The 19,137-nt window shown below is 38.5% G+C and overlaps 1 protein-coding gene across 1 annotated transcript in view; it reads right to left on the bottom strand.

Annotated features, from left to right (window-relative positions):
* LOC132553012 (uncharacterized) overlaps positions 1–19,137 on the bottom strand; it is a 116,881-nt gene that overhangs the window by 7,657 nt on the left and 90,087 nt on the right. Inside the window, exons 80-102 of the mRNA XM_060217216.1 lie at positions 18,881–19,101; positions 18,294–18,511; positions 17,553–17,696; positions 15,792–15,956; positions 15,184–15,510; positions 14,572–14,680; positions 14,031–14,287; positions 12,379–12,534; positions 9,912–10,932; positions 9,469–9,622; positions 8,339–8,471; positions 7,801–8,131; positions 6,472–6,620; positions 5,572–5,758; positions 5,101–5,168; positions 4,628–4,930; positions 4,299–4,486; positions 2,993–3,152; positions 2,402–2,775; positions 2,005–2,208; positions 1,570–1,776; positions 978–1,106; positions 557–766 (exon numbers count right to left, since the gene is read on the bottom strand). Of these exons, the coding sequence (XP_060073199.1) occupies positions 557–766; positions 978–1,106; positions 1,570–1,776; positions 2,005–2,208; positions 2,402–2,775; positions 2,993–3,152; positions 4,299–4,486; positions 4,628–4,930; positions 5,101–5,168; positions 5,572–5,758; positions 6,472–6,620; positions 7,801–8,131; positions 8,339–8,471; positions 9,469–9,622; positions 9,912–10,932; positions 12,379–12,534; positions 14,031–14,287; positions 14,572–14,680; positions 15,184–15,510; positions 15,792–15,956; positions 17,553–17,696; positions 18,294–18,511; positions 18,881–19,101 (5,415 nt within the window). The remainder of the gene's footprint in view (positions 1–556; positions 767–977; positions 1,107–1,569; positions 1,777–2,004; positions 2,209–2,401; positions 2,776–2,992; positions 3,153–4,298; positions 4,487–4,627; positions 4,931–5,100; positions 5,169–5,571; positions 5,759–6,471; positions 6,621–7,800; positions 8,132–8,338; positions 8,472–9,468; positions 9,623–9,911; positions 10,933–12,378; positions 12,535–14,030; positions 14,288–14,571; positions 14,681–15,183; positions 15,511–15,791; positions 15,957–17,552; positions 17,697–18,293; positions 18,512–18,880; positions 19,102–19,137) is intronic.

The raw sequence follows: 19,137 nt of genomic DNA, 5'->3' as shown, positions 1-19,137 counted from the left end.
TTGCTTTCTTTTAAATTCATTAGTGCCTATAACATTTATGTATCAGTCTTAAAATTATTTCTATAACACGTGAAGGTCACTTTGTCTTTGACTCATTGACGTTGACCTGTAGACTGGTGACATCTCCTTTGATTTCTACTAATTATGCTACCATAAGTTATAATAACCAGTAAATGTCTAATATGACCTGGACCATTAACCTGAAATAATCTAAATCCTTTGAACTCTGACCGTGTGACCTTGACCTGTTGTTGAGTAACTTCTCATTTGATTTCAGTCAATTATACTTCATCATGTCAAACAGTAACATTTGGATATATCTGGATCTGGATTTGAAAAAGCAGATGCAGTGGAAAAATTTTGAGTGGAAATGGCCCAACAGAATTTCAGATATTTTGCTGAAATGAAAACTGGACTGTAAACTTGATTACTATATTTTCTTACCTCCCCCTATCAAGAAGAAAAAACCACAATTTTTCATTTACTTGGTCAGAAGATATCTTTTCATTGACCTTTACAAAAGTGGCAGTGACCACATATAATTTTGTAATTTTACCTGTTCCTTTTTCAGAGCATTCTCCTCCACTGAGTCCCCATAGCTGACTGTAGGTACATGGGCGAGGTCAGGCACACCAACAGCACCAACCCTACCATCACCTTGCATCATTTGTCGATTTTGCTCCAAGATGATTCGTTGAGCCTCTTCCTCTTCCATGCGACGCTGAGCCTCAGCCAATCGACGGGCTCGTCTGGCTTCTAACTTAGCCTTGAATAGGGAATGTTTTGTTTAAAGTTTGGGAATAACTTTACACTTAATATTTAAACATCAATTCATTGGATTCTAACGAGACAAAATGGGGATAAAAGACAAGTCTCTGGTGGAAGTATATAAAGAATTAATATACACTGTTTTATATATCTTTTTTTACATCCACACATACTAGGTACAATAACCGCATACTTTTAAAGAGACTGACCTGTGTGTCACCGAGATGTCTCTGTCGTTCTAAAGACAGTTCCTGGTCAAGAGATTCCATGTTTTGTCGGTAGTCCTCCATCACATGTTGTAAAGCCATCTGTTTGGCCTCGGGGCACATTTGGTTCACCTGTGTATCAGAGCAATGGGAATCATGTTCATCACAACCAATCTGTCAAAGCTCGGTTTGTTTGATACATTTAATAATTATTGTTATTATTATCAGAAATAAGAATAAATGCTGTATGAATGTCCTGTAATAAGCCCATCTCCCAAGCTCTTTTACGGAAAGATTTTGTATAGAATAGTTTATTCCCCATACTGTAACACATCTACTGCTTTAACATTCCTAAAATGTTTTTCATGAAATGAATTAAAATTTACCTGTCCAGTTTTGTAATTACTGATTTTTCTTTGTGTTACTATTAAAATTTACCTGTCCAGTTTTGTAATTACTGATTTTTCTTTGTGTTACTATTAAAATTTACCTGTCCAGTTTTGTAATTACTGATTTTTCATTGTTTTACTATTAAAATTTACCTGTCCAGTTTTGTCATTACTGATGTTTTCTGTGTTTTACAATTAAAATTTACCTGTTTGAGAATGTCCCTGTGTTTCTGCTTGGTGCCCTGAGTATGTTCTTCTTCCAGATTTTTGTTGATACGATGGATATGCTCTTTCTCCTCAGCATCTATTTCTGCCTCTGCAGACTCCATTTCCTGCAGATGTAGCTGTTTAAGGTATTCCAGCTCCCTCTCCAGGTCACCAGTCTCACCTTGTTCAATAAGCTTGGCAGATAGCTATAAGCACAGAAACCAGTGTCAATAAATCACGACAAAGTGTCTCCCTCTCTGGCTGGTATATTTTTAAATGGCCACTTGAACATGTTAATTGAAAAATTTTGATATCAAAGATTGTCTGAAAACTCTCTTCATTAAAATACAATGAGGACTGATAGTATCTACTGCAAAGCAATTCATCTTCTTCCAGAACAAAGATAATTTTTTTTTATAACTGACGGTACTTACCTCACTAAGCTCGGCTTCATGCTGATCCTGCAGCTTGCCAAGCCTCTTCTTGCGTCGTTCAGCAATCCTGTCCTGCAGGGCTGAAATTTGTTGTTTACGTTGGTTGTCATGGTGACGAGCCAGTTTCTTCTCGTTTTCAATATGGCTCCTGAGAAGCTCTTCCTGTTGCTTTGCTGACAAGATTCCGTCCTGCGTCATCCTGGTCTATAAACACAATCCACCAAAGTCATTAACAACCTTCTCTTAAAGCAACATTTGTCTACATAAAAGTTGCTTCCAGATAAGTAAAAGATATGACACAGGATTAAGAATTTATTTCTAGAAAAAATCATAACCATTTAGTAAGGTGACAAAAAAACAAATCTTTACATTAAAACAGGAGAAGTGCGACACCCACCAGTTCATCTTGGAGCTTGTTGTCCATCTGTTTGCGTTCCTCCTCGTTCACACTGATATCAAGGTCAGTTTCTGCTTTTGCTGAACCAGCAGCCTTCTCTGCCTGCAGAGTGTTGAGTAGCGCCTCCCAGCGGCGCAATTTTTTCCCGGCGTGACCAGCATCGCCTTCAACAGGTGACGGAAGTCCATTTTCTTCCGCCTCCTTAGAGTGTTTATCTCTCAGTTGGGCTTCTTTTCTCCTTCTCTTCTCCTCAAGTCGTCGTCGCAGGTCGTAGGCCTGTCGCTCTTTGTCGGTCATGTGTTTATTCATAGTGCTCTCATAATCTTTCTCGTAGTTAGAAAGAATGTCTTTCACCTGCTTCTCATTCATGTCACCTGTGGACAGAAAACACTTTAAATGTTTAGTATGTGTATAAAGATAATACTAGTTAAACCAGAATTCTAAAGAATTATATATCTAGTTGTACCAGCTTTGCTCTGTCAAGGAAAAAGTGAAAATTTAATGCATGGCAAGAAAAAAAACCCTGTCATGCGTTATGTGCGTTTTAAGTATTTGTTAAGGTACAAATTACAGATTTGAAATATACATTACCATGGAGGCGATTGACTAGTCCTCCTAACTGATGATCAACTGTGTCTTTACGTTTATCTTCTTCAGTTGTCAAAAGTTTGCTGATTGCATCTCTCTCCTCCTGGTCCAGTTCACGTTCCAACTGTAAACGTTCTCCATTCTGTCTCCTTAGCAACTCCGACTGTAACAGTAAACGTAGACATATATTTACAAAACCTTTTTCCTCTCTAAGGCAAAGTGCACCAAATCAAACCTTTGAGTGGGATTTATAAACAAGTATTATGCTCCTTCCAGTGTTTTGTATTTCTTAACCTGAGAAGTATCCTGTCTATATGACTGTAAAGTCCCATGTGTCTATATGACTGGTGTGTACCAGTTCCCTTGTAAAGTCCCATGTGTCTATATGACTGGTGTGTACCAGTTCCCTTGTAAAGTCCCATGTGTCTATATGACTGGTGTGTACCAGTTCCCTTGTAAAGTTCCATGTGTCTATATGACTGGTGTGTACCAGTTCCCTTGTAAAGTCCCATGTGTCTATATGACTGGTGTGTACCAGTTCCCCTTGTAAAGTCCCATGTGTCTATATGACTGGTGTGTATCAGTCCCCCCTGTAAAGTCCCATGTGTCTAAATGACTGGTGTGTACCAGTTCCTTGTAAAATCCCATGTGTCTATATGATTGGTGTGTACCAGTTCCCTTGTAAAGTCCCATGTGTCTATATGACTGGTGTGTACCAGTTCCCCTTGTAAAGTCCCATGTGTCTATATGACTGGTGTGTACCAGTTCCTCTTGTAAAGTTCCATGTGTCTATATGACTGGTGTGTATCAGTCCCCCCTGTAAAGTCACATTTGTCTATATGACTGGTGTGTACCAGTTCCCCTTGTAAAGTCCCATGTGTCTATATGACTGGTGTGTACCAGTTCCCTTGTAAAGTCCCATGTGTCTATATGACTGGTGTGTACCAGTTCCCTTGTAAAGTTCCATGTGTCTATATGACTGGTGTGTACCAGTTCCCCTTGTAAAGTCCCATGTGTCTATATGACTGGTGTGTATCAGTCTCCCATGTAAAGTCCTATCTGTCTATATGACTGGTGTGTACCAGTTCCCCTTGTAAAGTCCCATGTGTCTATATGACTGGTGTGTACCAGTTCCCTTGTAAAGTCCCATGTGTCTTTATGACTAGTGTGTACCAGTTCCCCTTGTAAAGTCCCATGTGTCTATATGACTGGTGTGTACCAGTTCCCCTTGTAAAGTCCCATGTGTCTATATGACTGGTGTGTATCAGTTCCCCCCCTGTAAAGTCCCATGTGTCTATATGACATGTACCTGTTTTCCTGTCCCGCCTGTGAAGCCTCCTACATCTATGTTGGTTGTATACATGGTGCCCCCTGTGCCAGCAGTTCCTCCTTTCTGCAGCTGATCCCAGCTCTGCTGATTGATAGGAAGATTGCCGGTGTTCAACTTGTCCAGCAAGAGTTGTAAGGCAGCCATGAGTTCAGCTTCACGATTTCCACCTGTCATCAGAATGTTTTACAATAATTCATTCATTTTACAGTCAAATGACCTCATTTCACTTTATTTGTATATTTTAACTAAACTAATAAATAAGTATATACAGAAAATGAGAACTTTAAAATAAATTTTGTCTATGTTACCTGCAAATTTGTACTTGTTTTGACCTCCAGCTGAGATGGCAGCTATGTTGTCCCCAGCACCCGTCAGACCAGCCTGCTGGCTGCGGGCTGCCATTCTCGCCTCCAAAGCTTCCAGCTGTGCTGGATCCATGTTTTGTAAAAGGTTTTTGAGTTCCTCATTCTGAGCACAGATTCTCTCATAGAAACTACGGAGATCTTCTTGTTGTCGAGCTAATTGTGATGCCAGATGAAGGTTTTGATCTTCCAGTTTGTCGTAGAAAACTCTGACATTGAAATTCTCCAAATCCTCTTCTCCCTTGACACCTGTAGATGTTTTAGGAACCATAATGTCATAATACATATCACAAACCAAATTCTTTGCTACAGGTATTTTCTAGCAAATAAAGAGGGTGTGTTGGAAGAATATTTTTCTAGGAAACAGTTTTATGATAATTTGAGAAAAAAAAATTGTCACAAGTAGCAGTAATACATACCCATAGAAACGAGAACATCAGTTTCTGCACCATCACCAGAGCTTCTCATCTCTAAAGCACCATTCTCCCTGTAGAGAAATAATTAGACTGGTTTGATCAAGTAATATTTTTTTAACTCCTCCAATCTTCTTTAAATCTACAACAAGTTATACTTATAGACATAACCTAATGAACATTTAAGCAAAATTGCTTCAAAGAATTTTAAACATATAGGTCATATATACTCCATAAAGGAGTGTATAAAGTAAACACACTGAGATTTGGCGCTATTAGAATAATGCATTATCACTTTTGACAAATAAACACAAAGCTGAATCCATAATGACTGACACATGAAAACAGGAACTGCAATAATCTCTATCATATTTCAGTGGAATATTTTATGTGCAAAAATGAAAGTATTGATAAAAAATTATCATTAAAATCTGTGTGTAAGTAGTCATTCTCAACGATAAACATTTCAGTGCTTACATTCCCTCCTTGTGTGGCCAATGGTCGGAGTCGTATCTCATAAACAGTGGTACAGGTGGTGGCTCGCCTAGACTGCGATAAGCAGGCTTCCAGTGTTTCATGGGATAGATGCCTGCCTCCCTTGGGCGCCATACGATGACAGCCACCACCAGCAGCAGTACCAGGATGGCGAAAAACACAATCATACCTGGATAAGATTCAAGATACAAGAGCATATCAATGGTATGTTGTGATAGTTTACAGCAACAGAAGTACGGGCAGGAGTAAGAACAATCTCACACTGTTTTACTGGTCTGCTTAATGTCTTCTGTGAATGATTTTGTTTACAGTCAGTGACATCACAGCTCGGTAACATTAGAACTTAGAAGATTAATAGCCATTTACAGCAGATTTTGTTGTTTTAAACACATAGTATTTCCTTAAACCTATAGAAACATATATTTGCAAAAGTGACACCAACACCCTAGAAAGTCAAAATGTCGAACAATGATATATTTTATAAAACTGGTGTTAATAGTTTGAAATGAAAATATTTGCACAAGTATTCTTTCATTGTGATGTAATGCTGAGGTGTGAATTGCCATAATAAAAAAATGACAAAGAGACCAATGATCAAGAGAAATGGAAATAATAAGAAATATAGATGTATGTTAATTATAGATATTTATCTGAATATAGTATTCTTGGATTGAATATTCCATACCTGATAAACATTTACTTCTCTATCACACAAGTTTCACAGTAGTTAAGCTACTACATTGGTGTTATTGCTGGATTTCTTCAATTTTATTGGAAATTAATATTTGTGAGACCAACCAATCAGGAGATACGATGTTTGAATTGAAAGTGAAATGTGTGAAGCTTCTTGTTAGAGGTTATCATTTCATCAGGGACACTGACCTTTGATGAGTCCCCAGTCTGGAGCTAAGTTCTCTGGGTCAGCTTTGTAGAAGCCAAGAGCAGCCAAATTGGCTGTTGTGGCACTGACTATGCGAGAGGTGGAAGGATCACAGGTGGTCCCCGCAGGCATGACACTGATGTAAACCAAACTGGAAATAAAAACACTCTATATAAAACCAACAACATTAAGTTTCAGCAACAACAAGCTCTCTTATAAACAACAGCAAGTTCTCTTTTTATCAACAACAAACTCTGCCATCAGCAACAATAATCTCTATCTGCAACATTAATCTCTAAGTCATTAACAAGCTCTGTTATCAACAATAGCAAACTCTGTTTCATCAACAACAGGCTCTTCATCATCAAAAACAGCAAGTTCTTTGTTATCGACAACAACAAGCTGTCCGTCATTAACAACAACAAGCTTTCTGTTATTAACAACAACAAGCTCACTGTCATCAACAACAAGCTCACTGTCATCAATAATAATCTTTGTCATTAACAACAAACTCTCTGTCATTAACAACAACAAGCTTTCTGTTCTTAACAACAGTAAGCTCTCTGTCATCAATAATAGCCAGCTCCCTGACAATAATAAGGTCATCAAAAGTATTTCATATTCCACAAGCAGACTGAGACTGCTGTGTACAATCAACCAATATGACCTGTATAGCTCACATGGCTTTGCTTGGCTGAAATTGCTACATCAGAACTATAGAAAAAGTAATTTCAAGCACATAACACACAACATATCTATTTCTCCCACTGGGCCCAAACCTCTGTCCCTAGGGGACCAGCTCAATCATTACTGCTTCAGACCAAATTGAGATAGAATCCTGCCATTTCTACATATTCTGAAGAAGAAGAAGGATTTTTAAGGATTTGTTTCATTTTCCATACAATAGGTTCTATTTCTCCAGTCCCACGGAGGGGTCAAGACCAACCGCTTATACAAGATCCTTTCCTATGGAATGTTTCTGACCAAATTTGGTCAAAAAAGATCTGCTCAGTGTTTCATGACAAGTGATGATTTGTAGAAAAATTGGTGGTCAGATGGACAACAGTCGTCTGTTGTATGGCATAAGCTCTGATCCTTCAGACCAGGAGAGTTAAAAACTTTAAATTTTTTTCCATCCAGACATAAAATTGTTCCAACTCTGCAGTGTTATATTGCCTCAAAAACACATAAGAGATATTTTTCAGCTGCATCATTCCTAAGTCATCCCCTCTTTTATTTTCAACCTACATGCAAATGGTTGACACCAGTGAAAACCAAACTGCTGAAAAAGGTTCTCCTCCTAAGTATCAGGTATAAAATGCAAATGGTACCTGTTGATGTCTTGTGCATCCTGGAACACATATGTGCCCGCTTCAATGAACACATGAAGGAAGGAGTTGATCACCAGAGTAGTAGTTTCAATCTTAGTCTTGAGTTCTGTAAATGCCCCATAATCGAAGTTGCTGTTGGAGGAGAAAAGACTATTTGGCAGGTAGACTGGATAGTGACTCTTCGTACGATCTGTGGAGTTCAACCATATATTGAACACAACCATTTCATTCAGTTCAATACATAAAGCAGGGTTGAAGATCTGGTTTGAAGGAACAGTAGTTGATAAAAGACGTCTTCTACGTCCAGAAACTCCAAGCGTTGGAAGTGGAACTGAAAAATAAAAGAAAATCAGTAAAATTGATGGACTATGCTTTTTAGAAAGTCATTGCAACTAAAATGGCCAGGCATGAATTTTACATACACATCCATTAAATCATACTTTATTTTCTTTAATCAATACAGAAGCAAAGCCAATCACATTTGAATTAGGTGACTTCAGTACAGATATAAGGGCTGTACATTTGTACATGTTCTTACCTCCTAAAGCAGAAGATGACTCAGCAGCAGTAGAATACAGGGAGCCAGTAACACCGACATTCCAGAAGTTTACAACAACACTCTGTTTTGCTCCAGCAGTACCAGAGACTGGACCTAAGACATCGGTCAACAGCTACACAAAAATCAGAGAAAAAACAAAGATACTAAAATATGTAATTTCATATATAATTTGTTGTATACTGAATCAGTAAGACATACATGTAACTCTCCATAGATAAGAAATAACATCCCATCAGTTTAATTTATCCTTACAAGTTGGATAAAATTGGATTAAAGCAAAGACATGTGTCAGAATTTAAGATATAAATGAAAACATACTAGATTTGTAGGAGTGGATGTTTTGGATTGCCATTAGAAGACCACGAGAGATTATATAGATACAAACCAACTTTCCAATTTAATAAATATTGCTTTGTGACAGAAGTATCCTACAAATCAAGTATTCCATAAAGAACTATGTAAAACTTCAGGTGATAAATCTCATGTTTATAGTAACAAAGACATGACCTTTGAATTTAAGACAGTGAAGAAGAATTACACATCATTTGGTCTAAGGGATTGTCATTCCATTACTAGCATAGAAATTAATTTTATAGAAAAACATTGATATTTACTTTAAATCTTTGCAATCACAAGTGACCGTTGAACACATAAGGATTTATAAGTTAGATGGGTCTAAAGAAACATTATTTATTGCATGTAAACCAAGATTTTGATTATAGTGACTATTGATTGTGATCATCAGCTACCCCTGTAGGACTTTTAACTGAGGAAGAAGCGTGATACAGTTAACTAGAAAATGTCTGTAAGACATGAATGCCCCCGCCCCCCCATGTCATGAGGTCTTTCCATACTTGATATTTGTATGAAGTTTCATGAAAATTGCCTTCCGAATGAAGTTGTTAGGTGGTATATACTGATTTGGGACGGAACGGGACGGGACGGACGGACATGGGCAACGCTATATGCCCCCGGCCATAAATGGCGGGGGCATAAAAAAACTTTTTTGTCTGGATGGCTGAATTGCCTTATGCATTTGATCAGTTCTCCTGATATTACAGTTGGCGTTATATGTTATGGTGACTGCACTTGTTTGGTTTATGACTGACCTGTGTACTGCTGGTGCCAGTGACTGGATCTATGGTCACTGCACTGACCTCCCCAGTGGTCGAGGAAAGCTCTATAGTAACTGTTGGCATGGTGGTACTTCGACACACATAATTACAGATGGTATCCGGATCTTGATAAGTTGCACATTGACATCTACAAAACAATGATATTATGTCAATGCAATCTGCAAATTACAATGAAATAAAGAAAAACTTTGAATTTTGACTGTCTTAAGATCTTTGTGATATCCATTTTCATCAATTTAAAATGATCTGATCTACTTCAGATGTACATATGAGCATACATCTTTACAATATAAAAAAAGAAGAATAGAAATTTGAACCATCTCTGATTAACATGATGAAGGTCTCATATTACTTTTTACCTTATGAGGAACATCATAATTTACTTCTTTAATGAGAGAACAAGACTGTAAACTTACACGCCAAATTCAGTATCAAAGAATGCTGGTCCTGTTCCGGACGGATCACATGTGGAATCACAATTTACATTTGAGGAAGTCACACACCCGCGAGTTAATGCATTTCTGGCTTCACTTAATGCACAATTGTCATCCACAATTCTCTGACAGTCTGTATCACTGTCTCCCTCTTGCTGTGCTACATTTAATTCATCATAGTACATAAAACCAGCATTACAAACGCAAAAACCTGTTGATGGTTGGAACTGACGGTACAGACCGCGACAGGCACAGGATGATCGATCGTCAAGGGAGTAAGCGTTACTTCCACATAGTTTACATTGTATAGAGGCTGCTACATTGCTGAAGGAGCCAGAGGGACATGAAGTACAGCTAGCAGAACTGCTTGCCTTTAATGTGGTACCGTAAGTTCCTACTGGGCAAGGAGTTTCTGCAGACGATCCCTCCGGACAGTAGTAACCTGCTGTACAAGGATTGCTGTCCCCATGACCTGTTCCTTCAGGACACCAGTATCCAGGTGGACATAGAAGACACTGAGCCCTGTCTGTTTGGTTACTGTAGGTTCCGGCAGGGCAGATGTCACAGGATTGAGCTTCATCATATCTAATGCCAGAGTGGGGTATGGCACGGTATCCAAGATTGCAGTTCATGGTCATGTTACTACCTTCAGGACAAAAATCAGGAAAGTTACATTCTACTGGTACATCTGTACCATAGAAACAGTAGTAGCCAGCAGGGCAGATTGGTGGTGTTCCAGTAGTGGCATTACAGTAGTGTCCTGGTCGACATAGCTCCTCCAAGGATGAACCTGCTGGGCATTCATATTTGGCATTACAAGGGATCCCCTGGGTGTTAATTGTATCATTAGGACAGTAGTAGCCTGGTCGACAAAGTTCGCAGTCAGTGTAGGCTGCAGCACCAGTGCCATTCCGCATTCTACCAGCTGGACAAAGAGAAGGCTCCTGGCCTTCAAGGCAATAGTAGCCTTCCTGACAGGGGTAGTCTATATAATCAGCCATACCTATAACATAGAATACAGGGTTAGTCTATACAGTCAGTCATACCTATAACATAGAATACAGGGCTAGTCTATACAGTCAGCCATACCTATAACATAGAATACAGGGCTAGTCTATATAGTCAGCCATACCTATAACATAGAATACAGGGTTAGTCTATACAGTCAGTCATACCTATAACATAGAATACAGGGTTAGTCTATACAGTCAGCCATACCTATAACATAGAATACAGGGCTAGTCTATACAGTCAGCCATACCTATAACATAGAATACAGGGTTAGTCTATACAGTCAGCCATACCTATAACATAGAATACAGGGCTAGTCTATACAGTCAGCCATACCTATAACATAGAATACAGGGCTAGTCTATACAGTCAGTCATACCTATAACATAGAATACAGGGCTAGTCTATACAGTCAGCCATACCTATAACATAGAATACAGGGTTAGTCTATACAGTCATACCTATAACATAGAATACAGGGCTAGTCTATACAGTCAGCCATACCTATAACATAGAATACAGGGTTAGTCTATACAGTCAGCCATACCTATAACATAGAATACAGGGCTAGTCTATACAGTCAGCCATACCTATAACATAGAATACAGGGTTAGTCTATACAGTCATACCTATAACATAGAATACAGGGCTAGTCTATACAGTCAGCCATACCTATAACATAGAATACAGGGTTAGTCTATACAGTCATACCTATAACATAGAATACAGGGCTAGTCTATACAGTCATACCTATAACATAGAATACAGGGCTAGTCTATACAGTCAGCCATACCTATAACATAGAATACAGGGTTAGTCTATACAGTTAGTCATACCTATAACATAGAATACAGGGTTAGTCTATACAGTCATACCTATAACATAGAATACAGGGTTAGTCTATACAGTTAGTCATACCTATAACATAGAATACAGGGTTAGTCTATACAGTTAGTCATACCTATAACATAGAATACAGGGTTAGTCTATACAGTCATACCTATAACATAGAATACAGGGTTAGTCTATACAGTTAGTCATACCTATAACATAGAATACAGGGTTAGTCTATACAGTCAGCCATACCTATAACATAGAATACAGGGCTAGTCTATACAGTCAGCCATACCTATAACATAGAATACAGGGTTAGTCTATACAGTCAGCCATACCTATAACATAGAATACAGGGCTAGTCTATACAGTCAGCCATACCTATAACATAGAATACAGGGTTAGTCTATATAGTCATACCTATAACATAGAATACAGGGTTAGTCTATACAGTCAGCCATACCTATAACATAGAATACAGGGCTAGTCTATACAGTCAGCCATACCTATAACATAGATTCGTGTGAAAGTTCAAAGGTGAAGATGATCATGTAGAAAAGGTATTACATCCTGTATAGTAATGTTTGATGTACATGTGCTTTACCTGTTTGGTTACAATAGTATCCAGCAGGACATGGGGGACAGTCAGTGATGACAGCGGCTCCAGTGTCATTACCGTAGCTCAGGAGTGGACAGGGTTCTTTCTCACTGCCTGCAGGGCAGTAGTACCCTCTAGTACACGGTTCTGGGACAGATGTTCCTAAACAAAAATTAAGGTATCATATGAAGATGTAGACCAACACAAGTTTACATCAACATTTGTCTAGTTCCATTACAACAGTACTAAATAGTTAATGTAATGATGAGACTATAATTACAACTGGTCCAACTTTATTGTGATGTCACAATGCTTCTGTGAGTAATTCCATGTACAGGATGTTTCCATGTTACTCTACTGAATAAGAAGAGGTTTATTGCTCAGTATCACTAATATGAAGTACATCATCTTTCTTGAACCCAAAGTGAGTTCCATGGGATTTATCAGTAGCTGGCCTACAATTATAGTGAGTTCCATGGGATTTATCAGTAGTTGGCCTACAATTACAGCGAGTTCCATGGGATTTATCAGTAGCTGACCTACAATTACAGCGAGTTCCATGGGATTTAGCAGTAGCTGACCTACAATTACAGCGAGTTCCATGGGATTTAGCAGTAGCTGACCTACAATTACAGCGAGTTCCATGGGATTCATCAGTAGCTGACCTACAATTACAGCAAGTTCCATGGGATTCATCAGTAGCTGGCCTACAATTACAGCGAGTTCCATGGGATTTATCAGTAGCTGACCTACAATTACAGCGAGTTCCATGGGAGTTATCAGTAGCTGGCCTACAATTACAGCGAGTTCCATGGGATTTATCAGTAGCTGACCTACAATTAGCGAGTTCCATGGGATTTATCAGTAGTTGGCCTACAATTACAGTGAGTTCCATGGGATTTATCAGTAGCTGGCCTACAATTAGCGAGTTCCATGGGATTTATCAGTAGCTGACCTACAATTACAGCGAGTTCCATGGGATTTAGCAGTAGCTGACCTACAATTACAGCGAGTTCCATGGGATTTAGCAGTAGCTGACCTACAATTACAGTGAGTTCCATGGGATTTATCAGTAGCTGGCCTACAATTACAGCGAGTTCCATGGGATTTATCAGTAGCTGACCTACAATTAGCGAGTTCCATGGGATTTATCAGTAGCTGACCTACAATTACAGCGAGTTCCATGGGATTCATCAGTAGCTGACCTACAATTACAGCGAGTTCCATGGGATTTATCAGTAGCTGGCCTACAATTACAGTGAGTTCCATGGGATTTACCAGTAGCTGTTATGTTATCAAACACTCATTCCTTATCTCTTTAGTCCTTAGCTGTTTATACAAGACCCTTATATAAGGAAATGGTATCAAACACTCATTCCTTATCTCTTCTGCAGAACACTGCTTTGGCACCCAACTATGCACCAGATCAAGTTTAGTCCAAATTATTCAGACAAGAAGTATTTTGATATAACTGACTGTTGAATGGTCAATGTGTAAGCACTTCAGCTCAAATATATGTAGCTGTAGTTAGGACCTGGTTATCTAGACACATGTTAATCATCATTCAGTAAAATCAATAAAACACGTAATTTGGAGTGTACTCACGTAAGGGCCATAATGAGTGTGCAACAAGTTGATGAAACATTACTTATATCTACCTTCATTACAGATGAATCCTGCCGGACATATGATGCAATCAGACACAGTGGCAGCACCTGGATGGCCACGATAAGTGGCATTAGGACATGCAATTGGATCGAGGATTCCAAGTGGACAGTAGTGGCCACTGGGACAAAGACCAGCACACTCATCATTAGCAGAACAGGTGAAGTTGGTGACAACAGTTGGCATGTCATCCTTGGATCCAGATTTACAGTAATAACCTGAGGCACAGGCTTCATACAGCTGGCCATTTCTATAAAAAGGATACAAAACACAATTATTTCAGGTCAGTCATATGGTACCAGAGTCTTTACTTCAGATAAAGTTTTTTGCATAAAAAACAGCTAAATGTACTTTGTATCCTTGTAAGGAACAGATACAATGATCCATTTCAGATATCTGAATCTTGAATAATCAGATGCCATGAGAAGTAATTTTCATCATACTTACCAAAACTGAGTGATTTTACTGTACAAAGAAATCCAACACAAGTAAATGCATTCCGTTAGATTTTCTTTCTGAATATCATTGACATACCTGCAGTAGTTGCCAGCTAGACAAGGCAGACAGTCAGCCTGTGATCTTAGACCAGTCATATTGGCATAGGTGAATGTTCCATTGGCACAAGGTGTGGGGTACTGACTTCCTGATAAATGAAATGTTTATCAACTTTAATATCACATTCATTATAAACAACAGGAATTCAAGGAGTGGAGTACTGACTTCCTGGTAAGTGAAATGTTTGTCAACTTTAATATCACATTCATTATAAACAACAGGAAATCATTTTATCGCAGATAGGTAATCTTGTGTGGTAATTGTGAAGTTCTCATGGCTGTTCTACTGAATGATATGCATAGAATGGCAATTTATGTCAAAGACACACATCCAGTCCAACAGTTCAGAATTAGGAGAATTTGGAGAAAATTGGTTAAGATGAGTTTGTGAAATAAAGATGGGAATGATAAAAGGAACTAAGTAAATACATGTCCTGACAAACATTTACTACCGAGGTAGAATAGGTTTAAAGCTAAGAATTTAATATCTACTGTTGATTTTGAAGATCTGGTAATAGTTTGATATAAATTTCAGCACTAGCTACAATAAAGATATTCTGCATGTGCAATGATTTTCACAGCATACACTTACCAGCTGGACAGAAACTGTATGGCTCGCAGACCTTCTTCTCTGGGTTGAGTGATCCTACACAATAGTAACCCTCAGGACAGTCAACACAGGAAGACTGACCAACATTGTCCTGGTACTGACCACCAGGACAGGGAATAGGGGCAACAGATCCTTCCAGGCAGTAGTAGCCAGCAGGGCAGGTAAACTCTGTGGGAGAGGCCTGAACTGTTGAATGGTTAGCCGGGCAGTAAAAACCTGCAGAACACTTTGTTGTGGCCTCTGTCTGACCTGGATTGGCACAGTAGTAACCGCCAGTGCAAGGTAGACAATCATCTGCACTTGCAGCACCTAAAAACAGGGGAGAAATTGATGTTATAAAAATGTGTCTGTTGAATACTGACTCATTAGGAAGTTACTTCCATATACCATGTCATAAACTGGCACCAACTGTATAATACTCCCTGACATCAACAATGCTAGACTTGAAATAAACTTTCCATGGTAGAATGTAATCCTTTGATGGACATAAAACTTACACATAAAGTCAAAGCAGACTGTGACAGGTAAATAGACAGGAGTAGATACTTTTACTGTTAGATATCCTAGACCTGATCAAAGGAATGACATACCTGTGAAGTTGCGGATCGTTCCTGCTGGACATGGTACCCGTAAAGCTGTGCCAGCTGGACAGTAGTGACCCACTGGGCACAGTCCACTGTCTGGGTAAGCTGCAGAGGCATTGGCATATCGGTCAAAGGCACCACCCTGGCAGAAGTAGCCCGCATCACAGTCACCTAAATAGACCACAGAAAATTCTCTTTTGGACTATAAACCTCAAACATTGACCAATGCTAGTAAAGTTTTTAACAAACTAGCTAACCAGTAAGTGAAGACAGCAGCTAAAGTAACAATGTGTAACTAAACAGTCAGTATAGACAACAGCTGTAGTAACATTATGTAACTAAACATTTAGTAACAACAGTTGTAAACATTATAACTAAAGTATAGACAACAGCTTGTAACAAAACAGTAACAATGTGTAATAATAATGTGTAAATAAGTCTAAAGTCATTTAGTATAGACAACAGCTGTAGTAACAAAACAGTCAGTGAAGACAACAGCTGTAGTAACAATGTGTAACTTAACAGTCAGTATAGAAAACAGCTGTAATAATAATGTGTAAATAAGTCAGTATAGACAACAGCTGTAGTAACATTATGTAACTAAACATTTAGTATAGACAACAGTTGTAGTAACAATGTGTAACTAAAGTCAGTATAGACAACAGCTGTAGTAACAAAACAGTCAGTGAAGACAACTGCTGTAGTAACAATGTGTAACTAAACAGTCAGTATAGACAACAGCTGTAGTAACAATGTGTAACTAACATTCAGTATAGACAACAGCTGTAGTAACAATGTGTAACTAACATTCAGTATAGACAACAGCTGTAATAACAATATGTAACTAAACAGTCAGTATAGGCAACAGCTGAAGTAACATTGTGTAACTGAACATTCAGTATAGACAATAGCTGTAGTAACAATGTGTAACTTAACACTCAGTATAGACAACAGCTGTAGTAACGATATGTAACTAAACAGTCAGTAGTGACAACAGCTGAAGTAACAATGTGAAACTAAATAGTCAGTATAGACAACAGCTGTAGTAACAATGTGTAACTAAACAGTCAGTAGTGACAACAGCTGAAGTAACAATGTGTAACTAAATAGTCAGTATAGACAACAGCTGTAGTAACAATGTGTAACTAAACAGTCAGTATAGACAACAGCTGTAGTAACAATGTGTAACTAAATAGTCAGTATAGACAACAGCTGTAATAACAATATGTAACTAAACAGTCAGTATAGGCAACAGCTGAAGTAACATTGTGTAACTGAACATTCAGTATAGACAATAGCTGTAGTAACAATGTGTAACTTAACACTCAGTATAGACAACAGCTGTAGTAACGATATGTAACTAAACAGTCAGTAGTGACAACAGCTGAAGTAACAATGTGTAACTAAATAGTCAGTATACTGTAGTAACAATGTGTAACTAAACAGTCAGTATAGACAACAGCTGTAGTAACAATGTGTAACTAAATAGTCAGTATAGACAACAGCTGTAGTAACAATGTGTAACTAAACAGTCAGTATAGACAACAGCTGAAGTAACAATGTGTAACTAAATAGTCAGTATAGACAACAGCTGTAGTAACAATGTGTAACTAAACAGTCAGTATAGACAACAGCTGTAGTAACGATATGTAACTAAACAGTCAGCATTGACAACAGCTGTAGTAACAATGTGTAACTAAACATTCAGTATAGACAACAGCTGTAGTAACAATGTGTAACTAACCAGTTAGTGTATGCTGTACTGACCTGTGGGAACACTGTTTCCAAGACCAAGACAATATTGTCCAACAGGACAATCAGTACATTGAGATAACTGTCCCATTCCAGTCAGGTTGTTGTATGTTCCAGCTGGACATGGGATTGGAGGTGTAGCAGCCTCACAGTAGTAACCTTGCAATCAAACATTTGTATATTAACTTATGGATGGGGGGGAAAATGACAAAATTAAGTAGGATTTCATATAGATAACCCCCCCTCCTCCAAACAGGAAATGGTTTAGCAGTTTATTTAAAATAACACCTTAAACACTGTAAAAATAACAAAGTTTGACTTTTGACCTTCACTAATGACCTATCAAAATTTGAACTTAGTAAGGAGATGCTATACAGTAAATTTGTTAATGGTTGATAAGACATCAATTCTTGTTTTAGATGTTCTCTTTTAATTGTTTATGTTACCTAAGACGTAACTGGCCTGGAATTCTTGAAAAATTAAACATTGTGGAAAAATCATTCTTTTTTAACATAAAAAATTGGAGTAAAATCAGACTTTTCAGAGTTTCAAAAAATTAGGATTTTATATACTCTATCCTTAATTGCAAAGACATCTGGCTGAATTGTTACTCTCAACTTTCCAGTTAATTCCCATTCAGTGATGTCCTAATGATTATAATCCCAAATAAGCAACAAAAAACTACATACACTTAAGTATTTTCACATGGTTTCACAGATAGGTCGAACAAGTCATAATGCAAGGGAGATAACCTACCTGTTTTGCAATCCTCAGGGGTGGACATGTTAGAATTGAGGCACATCTTATTGACAGGGCATGAAAGACAGGAACTTTGTCCTAAATTGGGTTGGTAAGTCCCTATGGCGCATCCTTCTTCCACCAAAGCTCCTGAGATACAGAAGTGTCCTACTGGACAGATATAGCCTTCTGTGGCATTGGGAACTGCTTGTGACGCACCACCAGTACAGATATATCTAAAATTAAAGACAATTCAAAGGTTAAACCAAGGTTATCCTTGTCAAAGAGATAACATATTGTAGAAAGATAGCTGAGTGTTCTATTTACCTTGTACTATGTTGAGATTTACACAGACTTGCCATGGATGCAAGATCTTCTAAGGCAAATTTTGAGAGTCAGACCTACCCTAGGCTTCAAATTGAGTGCTAGACCCTGCACTTCAGCTGAGTGCCACACTTACTCTGCACTTCAGTTGAGTGCCACACTTACTCTGCACTTCAGCTGAGTGCCACACATACCATGCACTTCAGCTGAGTGCTACACCTACCCTGCATTTCAGCTGAGTGCCACACATACCTTGCACTTCAGTTGAGAGCAACACTTACCCTGCACTGCAGTTGAGTGCTTCAGTGACCTTGGTGAAGGCAGCCTGGTTGCAGTAGCGACCTGCTGGACATGGTTCACACTCGCTTTCAGAACTCATCTGTATCCTTGTGGAGAAGGTTCCAAGAGGACAAGGTATTGGGTATGTGGTTCCATTAGGACAGAAATAGCCAGTTGGACACTGGTCATTTCCTGTGAAGGTCACATTATGTGTTTGGTTCACCTTGAAGTATCAAATTAGAGCAAGAGTTAAGATTTT

This window comes from Ylistrum balloti, unplaced genomic scaffold (assembly GCF_031769215.1).
Source record: "Ylistrum balloti isolate Yb309-2 unplaced genomic scaffold, AGI_CSIRO_Ybal_v1 Utg370292, whole genome shotgun sequence".
NCBI classification, from domain to species: domain Eukaryota; kingdom Metazoa; phylum Mollusca; class Bivalvia; order Pectinida; family Pectinidae; genus Ylistrum; species Ylistrum balloti.
The sequence above is the reverse complement of the archived record's forward strand: the minus strand, read 5'-3'. Positions and strand labels throughout refer to the sequence as shown.